This window comes from Volvox carteri (assembly GCF_000143455.1).
Source record: "Volvox carteri f. nagariensis unplaced genomic scaffold VOLCAscaffold_1, whole genome shotgun sequence".
NCBI lineage: Eukaryota > Viridiplantae > Chlorophyta > Chlorophyceae > Chlamydomonadales > Volvocaceae > Volvox > Volvox carteri.
Genome location: NW_003307545.1, coordinates 1,872,130 through 1,887,958, shown reverse-complemented (window position 1 = coordinate 1,887,958; position 15,829 = coordinate 1,872,130). Strand labels below are relative to the sequence as shown.

The 15,829-nt window shown below is 56.5% G+C and overlaps 2 protein-coding genes across 2 annotated transcripts; both read right to left on the bottom strand.

Moving 5' to 3' along the window:
- Positions 1-1,824: 1,824 nt before the first annotated feature.
- Positions 1,825-6,720, bottom strand: VOLCADRAFT_102701 (uncharacterized protein; the record flags this gene model as incomplete). Its single annotated transcript, XM_002945677.1, has 8 exons — positions 1,825-2,546; positions 2,829-2,917; positions 3,259-3,407; positions 3,641-3,837; positions 4,241-4,382; positions 4,903-4,961; positions 5,680-5,965; positions 6,635-6,720. 8 exons carry the CDS (start codon positions 6,718-6,720, stop codon positions 2,337-2,339), a joined length of 1,218 nt encoding a protein of 405 aa, XP_002945723.1. The 3' UTR covers positions 1,825-2,336.
- A 2,033-nt stretch (positions 6,721-8,753) lies between these two features.
- VOLCADRAFT_102700 (uncharacterized protein) lies at positions 8,754-15,488 on the bottom strand (the record flags this gene model as incomplete). The annotated part of the gene is made up of 11 exons (XM_002945676.1): positions 8,754-8,772; positions 9,702-9,802; positions 9,925-10,074; positions 10,184-10,303; positions 11,076-11,272; positions 11,724-11,892; positions 12,419-12,433; positions 13,071-13,393; positions 14,000-14,216; positions 14,809-14,945; positions 15,275-15,488. 11 exons carry the CDS (start codon positions 15,486-15,488, stop codon positions 8,754-8,756), a joined length of 1,662 nt encoding a protein of 553 aa, XP_002945722.1.
- Positions 15,489-15,829: the final 341 nt, after the last annotated feature.

Sequence of the window (15,829 nt, the reverse complement as noted above, 5' to 3'; positions counted from 1 at the left end):
ACATATTTCATCCAGGCTTTGTTGGTTCACCTTCCCTAAAGGCAGAGTTGCGGTCAATGGACGAACGGGGCGTTTTGCGAGATCTGTAATTGCGCGTGTATGCATTTGTCCTGTGCATGCGTAGGAAAGCTCGTTCGGGGCCTGGTTGGGCCTGGGAACGGCACGACATGACGCGGTTACGTGAATTGCGTTACTGCACATGCCAAATATATATCATTGGACTGCGCGGTTATCACGTCATCCCTCTCGCTCAATAGGTCACGGCGTGGGGTGTGCTTTACTGCCACACGGACTAGGTGGATTGCTGGCGTCTGCGGTGACAGAACGGCAGGAAGCGTTGGGCAGGGCCCAAGCCCATAACTGAGTCTGTCGGTCACCACCAAAGCTGGTACGAAGGCGAGCCCTGCTGTAGGATGTTGAAGGATAGATAAGGAGGGGCCGTAGGGCGAGACAAAGCGGCGCAGCCCCACATCCCCTTCGAGGCCTCCAGCCCCTCGCTGGGTAATCTATTGCGGACCGCTGTGGAGCTCGAGGCTTTCGCCGTGGTAGGGGTCATGGGCAGTAGTCGTATGACGCATGTTACATCTCGTGCAGGATGCACGTCGAGCCTTTTTGCTTCTTGTCTTTCGTGACGCTTTTACCTGTAGGCAATTTGGCTTTGCCTATCGTCCGGGCGTATAAGGCCCATGAACTGGGTTCAGATGTGCATGGCCACAAACCTTCATCACCCACTATGCATGGCTGCAGCAAGTTAGGCGGCCTTTTCAACATTTCCATATGATTATGACAAAATTTCAATTCCACACAGAAGCGAAGAGTAAAATGAACATACGGACTACACTGAGCCTCACACGGTCTCTCACATTACACACACCTCCTCATTACACACATCCCCTGCACCTAGGAGGCTGTCCGCATTGCGTCCCCAGCTCCTGTTACTAAGGTCAGCATTTTGGCACAATCGTTAACTTCTCTTCACCTTTTTAACACTCTTGAACTCCCGTGCTTGAGACAACAACACACATCGTAACCCTTTGCTTCTCTACCGGTTCCGTGATGACTCTTCGTCATCCAGCTGTCCAGGCCGGACGGGCTTACGCGCAGCGTCGCAGCAGAAATGTGCTGTATAAAACAGATTCACACACGTACACCAGAATGCACTGAACTATTCGTAGTTTATAACGTACGTTAAAAGTGCTGCTACTGTGCTAAAATCAAAGTAAGAGGAAGATAGTGACTGACAACAAAAGAAGGGGACGCCATAAACCGCAAGCCTGCAACACATGGAAGAACCGTTGGCTCATATGACTCCAGTGCGACGCGAATCGGGTCTCCCCATCACACTGCGCAGCATCTGCAAGCGAGCATAATATCTACATAAGCCATCGCCACCCTTGACCCCCTGAACATGGGAAGGGATGACACCCAGCAACCAACAAAAGCCCACAAAACTCCCATAAGAAAGGTTCTCGTAGGAGCTGAATGCCCTCATCCGTCCAGGTTAGTAGAACAAATCACCTATCGCACCTGATGACTTTGGGGACCTAACGCAGCGTCCGGAAAATAACCTGTGGAGCTTGGAATATTGAAAGATAAGGATCCCGTTGCGGGTTGGCGGCGCCCGCGACCAGGGTGCAAACCCGCAACCCACCCAGTGCCCGGGCGAGGTTACGGGTTGCGCCAAACGGACATCTGCTCGCCAGGCCACAGACCAACCCCTTGTTCCGCTTTGCAAACCGCGTCTCTTACGTTCGATTATGACTTGATGCATGCATATTCTTAGCTTCAAAGGCGTTCGACCTTTCTGATGGATAACATCTTCCTCCCTTGCCCCTTTCTCCAAAGGTTAAGCCTGGCCTGGCTCCTCCCATTCCCACATCGGTTGTTGAAGCCTAGGTGCACCAGCCAAACCAATGTGCGAACAGACAACTACCCCGCCTTCAGCGCACAGGCCCCTCAGCCAGTTTACCTCACCTTTCCCTACCAGTACAGCCCGTGATCCCCCCTTCGTTAGTAGGCTGCGGCAAGTAGCGAACGTGTCTTCGCCCGCCTCGCGGCCAAACCTGGGGATGGCGCTGACAGCACCCTCCTTCGAACCAGTCAGCGTCATTGTCGAGGCACAGGATCCTGGAGCAGTGCGCCTTGCACAGAATCTTCCGTTTCGGGTGCACTCCACCCGGTCGCCAGTACCTCAGCCGGATGAACCGGCCCCTTCCGATGAACCCCGTGGAAAGCCACAACATACCAGACGCCGTTATGCCTGTGCGCGTCTGCGCCACGCTGTGCCTTGCACATCACACCACGCCGGCGGGCTCCACATCCTCCCTGTGCCGCTCTCACGCGACCAGGTTGCGCTTTGACCTGTAGACCGCGATTTGCGCGGAGCAGCTTTGAAGCTGTCCGTACAAATCCGTCTCGATCATCTCGAAGAACTTGATGATGCGGCTCTCGATGGAGACCGTGGAGTTGATGACCTGCACACGCGCATCCGCGTCAATCGTGAGCGAACCGCTGCAGTCCTCCACAAGTCCCGATAGGCGCTCCACCTGCACGGTAAGGGCAGGCAATCCACGAAGGGACATTCTCACGTGTCAATTCGAGGTGCTCTGGCGTCCGCATGCACCTTGCCCTATTTCCAAAACGGGTAACGCGGCTATGCACCTTGTACTTCTTCATCCCTCCGTTCATCCGTCACCTTTCTTAAGGCGTGGCAACCTGCATCCCCTTAATATGCCTCTGTCACAGAAGCTAATGCCATGCCCCGTGTGAGCGGTTGAGCAACCGCCGTATGGGTGGTCAGACCGGCGGGCGCACAGCCTCGTGCTCACCTCGCTTTCCAGGCGCTGCTGATAGTCCTCAAACAGGGTTTGGTTCCTCTGGTTCTCCTGTTCCGAAAAGTTGTCCTTGTACATCTCACCTGTGGATCAGGCAACAGCAGCCTTCAAACTTGCGCACTGTGGGGTCTCTACAGGCTGAGCATGGCTGGGACTTTACCCGGTGGGCTTGCGTACAGTTCTAAAACAAGACAGGACAAGGGCTCTTTGTTTCATGCTTTCTCATACATTTGTCAAATGACAGCCTAACTGCAGGAGACTCGCCATGTACGGGACCACCAAGGTGAGCAGCCCAGCAAGCACGCACGCAAGATAACAGCTCTCGCGCATCAAACGCAAAACACAACGAAATGTTCGCTCCCGACATATGGCGCGCATCGCCCCACCGCAGTAATCTAACGAGGCTGGGACTGTAATAACTGACCTCCGAAAAAGAAGTAGGCGAATGCATAACTGTTGGACAGTACCCCGCGCGCGACCTTAAGCTGGTCCATGGCGCGCACCAGCCAGGTGTAGTCCCGCGCTTCGATCCCCGTCTCCACCATTTCACCGATCCGCTTAAGCAGGTCGGTGCTGCGAATGCGCCATTGGTGCGAGTTCATTCATCAGTAGAAGCCACGACGCATGTAGCTAGGTCGTACCGTGTCGGGGACCGCCTTAGCCTTAGCCACACAGCACAAGAGAGCCATGGAAGTGGAGCTCTATAGGGTTATCCTTGGGTCAAGGGCGACAACATGCCCTTCCCTGAGCATGATCAGGACTCCTACTCCCTGTCTCTTGAGCCTGTTGCCATCCCTTTTGCTCACCGCTTCGCACCCTCCTTATTATACGAGTCCATGTGCAGCTTATAGCGCTCAAAGTAGTGCATATAGCGCTGGTGGTTGCGGGCCGCCGCGTCAATCTTGCGGTCCATCTCATCCTTCCAGCGGCCGCAGCTGTGCCCCTCGATCTTCTGCCACGTGTGCGCGGTGCCCGTGGCCGCGCCGCATAGCCAGCAGAATGCCTTGGGTAACAAGGAAACGCAGCGCGGAACCGGTGCTCAAGAGACACGAGAGACAGTTGGCGAAAAGCCCAGTAGAGGAAAAGTCGTGGAAGAAGACAGAGGAAAGGTGAAGTGGAAGAGAGGTCAAGAGGAAAAGTGAAGTGAAAGAAAGGTGAAGAGGAGAGTGTCAAGTCCCCCCATGTTACCTCAATTAACCACATAAAAGATACAGCCACAGCAAGACATAGGAAGCTTCATTTGCAATCCCAAAGCTGCCCGATGTTATTAAACATGCGTCCCGAACCAATGAGACCCCGGCGAAGCTGTGAATCCACACTTGCGAGGACTCAGACGCTGAGAATTTGGGATTCATCTCACGCAGCCGCCACAGAGTGGGGCCCGCGCGGCTACCCCAATTACACACCTGACCGCATTTGCACATGACCAGGTTACAGCCACCATTCTTCTCTACGGGCTTCTGGCACTTGGGACAGGGCTTGGTGTTAGCCATGAACCAGTTACGCGTCTCGCTGTCCCCATGAATCTTCTCGTCCCATTCGTCCCACCTGCGGCACCCGGGATACAAGAAACGTAGTCTCGAATCTCAGCAGCCCGCACTCCCAGCGCTTTTACGACCCCTAGCTTAGGCCATTACATTACATTATTTCGTCGTGCTTCGCGATGCCTTGGGTGATGCTTTGGTTTAATAACCTTTCAGTGAATCCAACTAGGTAAGGGCCTTATTCTGGCCATTAGGTCATTGCGTCTTATTGGCAGGGGTACTCTACTCACAATGTGAGACACGAGTCACTTTCTACAGTCCTAATCACGCACATCAACTACCCGGCTATCAGCTACCGACGCCGAAAAGGGGGTGGTAATTACATGCAAATGGGGGGAGAAGAAGACGGAAGCAATGCGGTTTTCCCCTCCTCCGCATTAACTAACTCCAGTGACTCCGGTCCTTGAGCTCCAAACGACCCACGATCATGAGACCATATAATTCTGTACGGCTGGTCAGCTGCAGGCCACGCAAACCCTTCCCACATTTTGCAGGTGCACGGCGTGTGCGGTTCCTTCAGGCACTTGAAGCAGAAGACCTTGCCGCACGCGCACTCAGGCTCCACGAAGGGATCGCCGTCTACCTGTGGGTGAGTGCGCGGCCCAATGCCGTCCAACGCATGGAAACTTGAAGGTGGCGTGTGACATCATCATCGGCGGACGTAACAGGTTCCCCCCTTTGCGGTGGACCCTGACAGGTCCGCATGAGCCGCACGGTTGCTGCTGCTCTGCTGGCGACCACAGAGACAATCTTAAGCCACAGGAGCCGTATTAGCAGCTGCGTGCGCAAGATGTCTCGCTGCCAAAAGGCCAAAGGAAGGGACTGGTCTAACCCGTTCAGGCGGTGCAACGGCTCTTCATGCATCAGCGAACCGGTCTGAATAATGCATCGGCAGCAATCCAGCCGAGTTCCCGCTATCTTTCCATCACAGGGCGATAGGAAAGTGAGTGAGATGTCACTCGGTCTGCCCCGTGTCAACCATTGGGTGGCTCTGTCTCTGCGGGTGCTTCCGAAACTCACGACGACAAACGCTCTGAAACCCCTGGGGTTTCTAGCGGGGTTTCAACACGAATGCTGCAATGGGCAGGCAGCTGTGCCGCTGCATCCCACGTTGGTAGGGCCCACGTGCAGAACGGACCGGGACGCAGCAACGCAGCAGCCAGCGACGCTCTGACGACCCAGATGACATGATGTATATAGTATTTGGGAACGTTTGGGAACGAACCACGAGTCAATTCGTACGTCCTTTATCCCCTGGAATGCTTTCGCAATCAGCACCCGTACAGTTGCGCCCCACTTACCTGGATGGCATGGCCGCACCAAGGCACTCTTGGGCAAAACTGAACTCGCGCATTGTCCTCCACATATGACAGCGCAAGACTCCGTGTATACTTCTCCAGTGCCCCAGCCGCCTCCTTGACACCCCCGTCGGAACTCACATTGGTCCCGTCACCGCCTCCAGAGCTGCTCCCCCCACAAACCCCACCTGCACCTCCGGCGCTGCTGCTTCTTGTCCCGCAATCGCTCTTTAGCAGCGCACAAACCTTCTCCTCGTCACACACCACCCCGCATCTGTGCGACATACATCTGTAACGGTAACATGCAACACGAGGGGAGAAAAACGGGAACGAGAAAAGTTACAGCCCTGCTACGCTGCTTCGCTCGCGCATCGCGGGCCTTAGCCGCGTCCGCTAATGCACAATTGGAACAATCATTGCCGAGTAGGTAGGCCGCTGACGGCCCTACATCACACAGTCCGAGAGAAAAATAGTATGGACTGACCAGAAGGAAGTCAACCCCTGGCCTCCGTCCATTACCTGCCATGCCTAGATTAGATCAACATGATTGGACGGCCAAGACCATGCCGCAGGCGGCCATGAAGACGCGGCATTCGCTTTTGATTGCTAGACTGAAATCGTCCCCGGCAGCCATAGGGAAGGAGCAATCACGTGGCATCCTGGGCGACGCAGGCACTGTCGACAAATGGATGCGCCCTCTTGGAAGCCGACTCAGTTGCAGCAATGGCAATATGGGTCAGCACCAATTCCTGCCGGCACTGCCCCAGGAGGGTGCACAGTCCAGCTAGGGAGGTAGACAGGCGATATAAGATTTCGCCTGCTGGACGTGTCTGGGCCTGCCTGGGCATCTCCTCGAAAACCCAGATCGCTCCTTCGCCCTGAAAGCCCTCCAGCCCAGGGCATGGCTTCGCCTTCCTCCCCAAGTCGCCCTACAACCGTACGCCATCGGTTCACATACCGTATCGTCCTTGCTTGCCCCTCGCCGATTTGAACCTTGAAGTGCTGCCGCCAGCAGTCGTTGCAAAAAGTGTGACCGCAGTCCATGGTTGTTGCTTCTGACGAATCAACTTCTGAATAACAAACTTGGCAGGTGATGATGGAAGTTCCTGATCCCGCGCCTCCTAAAGGCACCTCGACGCAAACACGACAGGGACGGTTGGGACAGTAGACAGGCAGGATGAGCTGGCGGAAGACAGGCTCATCACTTATCTATTGAAACCCGAATAATGTTTGCGTCACAGGGGCCCCGGCGCACCTGTGCTTAGGCCCGTCACGGCCACTCCCGCCTGCTTCAGCACCGTCTCCGGGTCCTGCTCAGCGACTCTAGCTGCACGTTTCCAAATACTCTGCAGTAAGCGCTATGCACATATTTCCGATGCGCTAAAAGGAGGCACAATAAACTTACTCAGAAGCATTTCTTTATCCCATCTAAAATACATAAGGACCGTTTTTGCGACAGAGGGCTTGACTCCCAAAATCGAAACCACCTCGTGCACAGCCTCTGCCTGCGAAAGTTCAAGGCGTCGGGAGTTGTCTTCCCCAAACTAACGGCTCAGTGATAACAACCCTTTCATATAGACACCTACCTGTAACCTGACGATCGCATCTGCAGGGTATTTAAACCGCAATAAATAATTGAGTTCAATATCATCCGGAAACAACCGGAACTCTTATGGACTTCTTACCCTGGTTTAGGACGCTCCAGCCGGGCCCGCCCGAGGTTGAAGGTCCAGCTTCGTCCGTATGATTATCAAGATGCATTCCACTATCGCTGTCCTCCTCGTAACCATAACTGGCATCGCTCGCATCGTACTCGCTTGCCTCCTCTTCTTCGCTTTGGTCCGCGTCCCGCATAGGCAAGCTCTTATTGCTGCTCATGAGGGATTGCGTGTGTGGCCAAGCCGAACCACGCGGAAAAGAAGTTTGCGCTTTCGGGGCGCAGTATCTAAAGCATATGCATAGCCCAGGCTAATATCGCTAACTAAAATGCAGAAAACAGTTTTGATCTGACAGCTAGGCAAATTCACATGCCTCACAAGCCAGTCTTCAGCCGTTGTTTGCCGTACAGTACGGTGCCGTGCAGTCAGGACGTCCTCCCATTTGCCAATCTAATGGCGGGGAGTGGGCTTCCGTTCCCCTCTTGCATTTTCCTATGCTGCCCATGTCCTTCAATATACTTCCCTGGACCCATGCGTTCCAGGAGGCTATCAACTGACGCCACTCTTGACACGACCCGGGTGAAATCCGGGGTCCTTCCGTCTGACAAACTATGGGTCCTTTTACAATCAGCCGTCCCCAACCGTTATCCCTTCTGTAGTTCCCGTTTAAGGTACTGGACTAGTACTGTCCTGTCTTAAAACCTGCGTCCTATCTGTGGCACAACACCAAGTAACCGCAACAACCGCTGCCTGGACAACGTGCGCGCCCGAAAGCTGTCGACTGTGCAAGACGTACACAGACAGACACGTGACCCAATCTCGTCACCTAGGACAGCTTCCAAGTTTTTATTGTACGGCATGTCTCGAAGCTTGCATTTCCGGGAAAACCCAATCATTTAGTAACTGAATATGAAGTACTGAATTGTGTTAGCGTCTGAATTTATAATCCTCAGCTCTGCACAGGCCGTGCGGCTATGCAGGGCCCTTTCCTGGTCCTTTCTGGCTGCTAAGCCAAAGGGCCAATGGGAAGCCTGCCTGTGCTGATCCAGCTGGAGCCGGAACAAGCTCGCACTGTGTGGGCTGGTTGGCTGACAACCATCGGGAATGCCTGGATGGCCTTCAGGGACGGCGTCGGGAAATGGGACAGCCGCGATTCACTGCTTTTGCCGCCGCGTTCGTCATGTCACATCCGATCTTGTGATGTGACGTGACGTGGCACCGGGGCGGCATTCGACATTCGACCAGATCCCAATTTATCGCCACCGGCTGTTTGCAAAAGCAACAGCTAATTGACTAAATTTTGAACAAGGAAATATGAAACGCGGGGACATTTCGAACACGGATGGGCTCGTAGGAACCCAAATCGACGGCCGGTCGACTGTTTTCCCTGCGTTTGCCTTGATAGAGGGGAAAGGGCCGTTAGGATGCGGGCATGAGGCTGTGGCGACGAGGGGTCGGCACGCACGTGATGAAGGGGGTTGAAAGCGTTGCGTTATATGAACATCGATGCGTGTGGTACACGAACATACCCCTTGGGAAGGCCTTGGGAAGGCCAAGCCCCCACCACTGCACATGCTGCGCAGCAGTTGCGTCACAATATGGTCGGCAGCTTCTCTTTCGCTTTCGCGTGTGCGCCGAGACCGCGCGTACTGAAAATGCTTGTGTGAACAGGCTGTAGAGAGCCAGCCAAGGGAGCTTAGCGCGGAAAAAGATAGCCTGCGGGCGCAGTACAGCGTAGTCTTGCCGTGGAAGACGTACTGCAGCCAGGGTTGATTGGTACGACACTCGGTTTTTGAGCCGTACACTGCATCTCCTCGAATAAGGTACCGGTGCTGCCAGGAAAAAAACTGATTTATGCAGGCAAAATGAGTTGCTTTCACTGTCTCTCCTGTGCGGCCAGAAATCCTGCTCAATACGCAGGAAACCTCTTATTGGCTTTGGCGAAGGCAAATACGCGTCCTCTGCTCTCCCCGCAAAGTAATTTAGTAACTTAGCCCTGTGTTGAGTTTGAGCGGCCCAGTGATGTGCGCGAGGCCCTCAAAGGGGGCCTCAACGTGCAGTGCCGAATTCCTCGGGGGAGATGAGGACAGCTAAAGCGTTTCGTTTCTGGTTGCTATCATCTAACACTTCCTTTTGACCGCCCCACCCAGCCGATCACAGCGCCCGCCTTGAGGGCATGGGCGCCCAACCCAGCCGATCACACTACCCTCTATCTTCATTTGTATGTCCTGACCAGGCTCCTCCCCTGATAAGGCCCCTCAACAGCCCCTCAACCCTCTGATAGAACTTAGTCAGCAGCCGCTGCCTGCTCAACACATGGCACCCAGCAGTGCCCAGACCCGCCTGATATGAAAACCCGAGACCTACCCGGCACTCCCAGACGGCAAGTAATGCTGCTCCAGGTCATTGGGGTGACTACCCCTACCACCCGGACCACCCCCACTACCCGGACCCATGACAACTTTTCGCTGAGTACGGAACACCAGGCGGTACGGAACACCAGCTGGGGCCCCCCCTTCCCCTCCCCCTCCCCGCCAAGGAACCTGCCGCACTCAGTGCCTTTTCCCCACATCCTCCTCCGCAAACCCACCTCCTCGCCCTCCGAACCCACTCCGAAACCATCCACCTGCCTTTCGCCCTCTTTTGCCCCGACCACCAACACCAACACCAACATCAACAGCATGACCATTGCCGGGTTCAGGGACCTCCAGAGACATACTCGCTGTTGCTGCTGCTGCTGCTGAAGGTGACGATGATGCGGCTGCCTTGAAGGGAAGTGGTATTCGAAACAGCCCCAGGTTCAGCGCGAGGAGGAAGCTTCCAATGAGGACGGCGGCGAGGGAGGGCACGGCCCGGTGGCCGAAGCGGTCGACTGCTGCGGCCCCCAGTGCGGGGCTCAGCATGCGGACACCGCTGCTCAGGGACATGTCCAGGGCCAGAGCGGTACCGCGCTGCTGGGGAAGAGTGGCCTGCGGTGTGCGTGGAAAAGCGTGTGTGTGGTGTGCGGTGCGGCAGAAGGGGAACGGGCGTTAGAAGGAAGCATGGGTACTTGCGAATGACCCGTGGTTCAGTTTTGGCTCCCGTACAGGCCCCACGTCATCTTCGGTACACTTATTCAAAGTGCAGCCACGTCATCGTTGGTACGCAGACCTAGCTTTGCCTGAGCTGCAGTAAAGTACAAAAGTCAGAGATCACATCTCGCCGTCCTTTGGGTAGGCAGGCAGTTCGTTCCGCAGCACAGCTATGCGCAAGTGGGGACGCTGAACGGTTGCGATTGGTTCGTACTGGCCTGCATGTGCCCCAGGTGGCCGGCAGTCATCCTACGTAAGCAGCCGTACGCCCCGAGGATGGTAACCTGATGGGGGTTTGCCCGATTACATCCCCCGGCTGCCCCAGGGCCCCCGTAACCCCCTCCGAGTATATATGACAGCTCCCCTCCCCTCCCTTCCCCTTTCCCCCCCACACACACTTAAACACATCGTCGCCACTTCCTACTCGCTAACCAGTCTTCCTGGTTACAGGTGATTGCGGGTGCTGCAGCTGGGAAAGCCACAGGCTTTGCATGGGGAGGGTGAAGATGATGAGGGTGCCCGAAAACACAACACCCTCGGGGAAGGTTGGGGGACTACCAGGCCTACATCGCACAACCATACCATTGCGCGCACCATCACGAGCCTCAAACTGGAATTTTCCAACCTTCCCCATGCCTCACACACGCCCCACACACACTCACAACCCTACCTTTGTCAGACGCGACGTGCTGGCGTTGTTGTACAGCATGCCCGCCACGCTCAACGGCACCAGCAGCAGCAACAGCTGCCATAGGGCCCCCGCCGCTGCCAGAGCCCCGTACGTCGCCACCAGCGCCGCGACGCAGCCGTACTCGGTCACGGCTTCACCAACCGCCGATATGACGGGGCCTACCAGGAGCGCCTGACCTGCACCGGGAAGGGGAGGGGGGTAAGACGAACCACGGGCGAATGGGGAGGAGGGGGGAGCCGCACTCTGATTTCCGCCAGGGCCCGGCCGGCTGGATCGGGGCTCGTGGATCCGACACGCCGCTTGGGCCTGTTACGATGCTTCCAAAATTGTGCATAGGCCTGCATAGACGTATTTCGTCATTACGTGGCACGCTGCTACTAGTGGTGTACTTCTACCTCATACTGCTCATCACAGAGCCCTAAAGGCGGGGAGGGGGGTGCCTGGTTGTAGGGCCCCCACTGGCCACCTCCACCGGCCGCCTCATGTCCACCTGACGACCCCCCCTCCGGGGCACCCCACACACATACGTACAGACACACGCGCCCTGCCTAGCACTGCCGATCGCGCGCCCCGCACCCTAACATCGCCCACTCGCATGCATACACATATACACATATCTACACGCACCTCCAAGCAGCAACGCACCAACGTACGACATGACCATGCCGTTCGTACGTGGATCCAGTCCGTACCGGCGCTTCAGCAGTACCGGAAACATAGACTGGAATACGGCGGACCCGAGCCCCACGAGCAGCTTGCCAGCCAGCAGGTCCATGACGCCCGGCATACGAACCACCTGAAGGCGGCGGCCCCAGGAGTAGGGGAAGGAGTAGGGGGGGAAGAGTTGGGGGGGGGAAGAGTAGGGGGATGAGCAGGGGGAAAGACGAACCACGAACGAGTGAAGCTGCTGCCAAGGAAAGAGTGTACAAGAAGTAGGACTGACCGAAAGGCGTTCTTGAAGGCGGCGACCTCGGTATGCTTTCGTGATGATGATGTCGGAAAAACTACCTACCTAGCCGCCTAGACTAAGATAAACGCGAGAGAAAAGCAGTAAAGCCAAGCCCTAAAGAAGTAAAGGTAGGTGTAGAGACGGCGCAAAAGTTAAAACAATTGTGACGTGAAGCTGGAATAAAGCATTGCCGCCGGCCTGGCAGCGGCATTGATGAGGTTGGACCAAAAACGGGCTGATGAGCCGGTTATAAAAAGCTGGTGATATGCAAGTGCTCCTCCCAACCCCCCAACGCGCGACCGACCCGACCGACCCAACTATTCTCGTCCCGCTAGCCGACCGACGCAATGCGATATACCGACAAAGCTCGAACCTCCTTCGGACTCACCTGGCCAGGCAGCAGAAGTAGCGGCAGGGGCACATGCGAGGCAGAGATGTAGCAAGGTAGTGAGCAGGGTGTGATGAAAAATTAATGCATGCGAGTGCTGCTGCAGGAAGTATGAACTAGCAGGCTGAGGAAAACGGAAAAAAGGGAACTATAAGAAACTAAGTGGAAGCGGAAGAAAAAAGAGAGGCTAAAAAGAAAAGGAGGAGGGGGAGGAGGAGGAGGGGGAGGAGGAAGGGGGAAGGGAGGAGGAGGTGGAGGGAAGGAGGGGGAGAAGAGAGGACACCGTTTGCAGCCTGAGATAAGAGGCACAGGAATGGAGGTGGGACTGGCCAGAGCAAAGCCATCGCCGCGTTTCACGTGTACGGCACCACGTGGCGTTACACACCACCACACAGCTGTGCAAAGCAGTATCTCCTTCCCTCCCCACACCCGCCCAAATCCTTCCTCGGCCAACCAAGACCTGCTTTATACACACACCCCAACACAAATACCACCGAAGGAGGGAAGGGGGAAATACCCGTTATGAATTAGAAAAGACTGATTACATTAACAACCATAACCAATTATCGGTAGTGGAACCTGGAACAGGTCAAATCAAAACTGGAAGAATCTGGACATATGTACGCAGCTAGCTCACCTCCACGAATTGCATCAGCATCTGCCGCGCCCCGCCCCGCACCCTCGGGGGCCCGCCACCAGGGCCGTCCTCGTCGGCTAGGTCCCCGGCAAGGGGGGGAGAGGCCGCCTGCCCCCCTCGTGCCTTGGCGGAATAGCCACTACCACCACCTTGGTCAGCGTCGTGGCCGCAGTCACTGGTGCGATGCCGGTGGGTCCGCTGCCCCTCCTGCCCGATCTCAGTGTGGTGGTGCGGCTGCTGCTGCAGCTCATGTCGGTCTCCTTGGTGGTTGCGGTGGTTGTGATGGTTGTGGTGGTTGTCCTCACTTGCGTGCGCTGGGAGGTCTGTGTGTGCGGTATTCCGTAACGGTAGGTCCCACAACTTACATACATACAAACTTTTGCAAACAAAACAACAAACTGAAGGACGGTCCCTTCTGCTCCCGCATGCCATCCGCAGGAGAGCAAACACGGCAGCACACGTAACACAGCATGTAAACACGGCATGTGCGCAAGGAACAAGATGTCGGTGCCGGCGGTGCTATCGCAGGAAAGAGAAACGTCACGCCCCCCCTTCCCTCCGAGGACTGCTTCTTCACAACCGCCGACTGGTCAGTCCTGCTACCGTCCTGTACATCTGCCGCAGCACTCTTTCCTTGACACCAGCTCGCTCACTCGCTCGTGGTTCGCCTTTTCCCCCCCCCCCTTTCCTCCTCCCGCCCACCCCATCCCCACCCCAACCTCTGCCACCACCGCCAGGGCATCTCCATAACGGAACCAGAGCTTCCTAACCTCCTGATACCGATAAGAGCGCCCCGCAGCCCAAAGAGCTCGACAGGGTTCCAACAGCGGCAATAGGGGCACCAAGGAGCGCCATGCGCCCTACGAAAACCCTATAAAACCGCATCACGTCAAACCAGGCCCTACGGCCCCCGCTCCCACCGGCCCTACCTGGGAGCAGCAGCAGCACCAGGGCCAGGCTAAGTGCAGACCCAAGGGTCGCTACCCAGGCAGCAAACTGCAGAGACACGGCGCTCAGCAGCCCGCCCACGGCAGGGCCCACCATGAAGCCCACGCTGTAGGACACGGCCACGTAACCCAGCACACGGGCACGGTTTGCCTCGGACGACAGCTGCGTCACGATTGCTCGGGAGGCAAGTACGGCATGCTGCGGGCGCGGCGGGGCGAAGGTGGTGCGGAGCCACGGGATGGGATGCTGACGTCATTTGGTGTTTTACGGCAGTGGAGGAACAGAAAAAAACTCCAATCCCCGTACGGCTATGGACCTCAGGAGTACGACACGAGCCTCAGTACGGCTATGGACCTCAGGAGTACGACACGAGCCTCAGTACGGCTATGGACCTCAGCAGTACGACGCGAGCCTCAATGGCGCCGATTGGGTCTCGCCATGTCCTTTGCATACGTACATGGTGCCGTATTCGTGTGTGCAGTCACGTGCGCTCATGTAACCTCAGTAGAAGGAAATTACGCCTAACTGTATGTGGGGGGACCGGACCGGGTGCACTGGACACACATATGGGCTGGGCGGTACGGTCGAGGAGATCCCATGTCGCGGGGACTGTGTCCAGCCAAGTGCGCCAGGAAGAGAAACCAGTTGCGGCAACTAAAGACCCGCGAGCTAGTCTATTTGGCTTGACTTCCACCCACCCCCGCACCCACCCACCCCCGCACCCACACATTCGTCTGCCATATGAACCTGCCCATGATGCCCACGCCGACGATGGTTCCGGAGCCTTTACCTGCAGTACGGTTGGGATGCGGGAGATGTACAGCACCCACATGGATGACGCCATGGCGGTGAGGCCGTACGACGCCACGCTGGCGGCGAAAGATACGGCAAACAGGAACCGGCCGCCGTACCTGTCCATCAGTGGACCTTCCGCGGTTCCGGCGGCCGCAGTGGCGGCGGCGGGGGAACGGGTTTCCGTGCGGAGAGTGCAGGGGCGAGGTCAGGGCTGTACGAGCGGGTCGGAAACAGCATCAGGGATATAATTGCATAATTGGGTATTATTACAACCAGCGGCTTTTCACAATAATAGCAAGTATTATTCCACATAGGCGCTGGAATAGGAAGCGAGGTCAAAGGCGTTGGCTCCCCGTCCAAAGCTCCCGATCGAGGCCTCCTCATTTTCATTCGGGCTTTCTCCCCCCACACCCGGCATATACCCTCCCGCGGCGGGAGACACTCCTCCTCCCTGCCCTCACCAGATATCAAGCCACCAACGAATTGTACGGCTGAGAAAATCGTCTGCAGCGTGCCGTACTGCGCACTGCTGCCGGCAACGCCCAGTCTCTCCACGAGGTACGGAAGAACGGGCACCTGGGCCATCCAGCAAATGGAGTACAGTACTACATTGCCGTACACGATTAGCTGGTATAGCGTGCTGGACTGGAGAAGCAGCTTGCGGTCGTACTTCATCTCTTGGCGCCCTCTGCAATTGCCTCCTTGTTTTCTTCTGCTCGCGGCGGCTGTGCTCGGGCTCAGGATAACTTCCAGCGGTGGAGCTGAAGGTCCCCAAGCTGCAGTGCTCGCTCCGGCTGGGGGTAATGAAGGGAGAGCCGCTGAGGGAGAGCCGCTAGCCACCAGTGGCACTGTCACGTGTCTGGATGATCCTCGATCCCGAACCAGTTACGCATTACACATGAGTAGGATTTAAAAAAACAGAGGACCACGTGCTATGCGGTAGCTCGCTCCCGGCAAGGTCAGGGGCGGCGCGAGGGGCGGCAACTACGAGCTGGTAGCTGCGAATCACGAGGTAC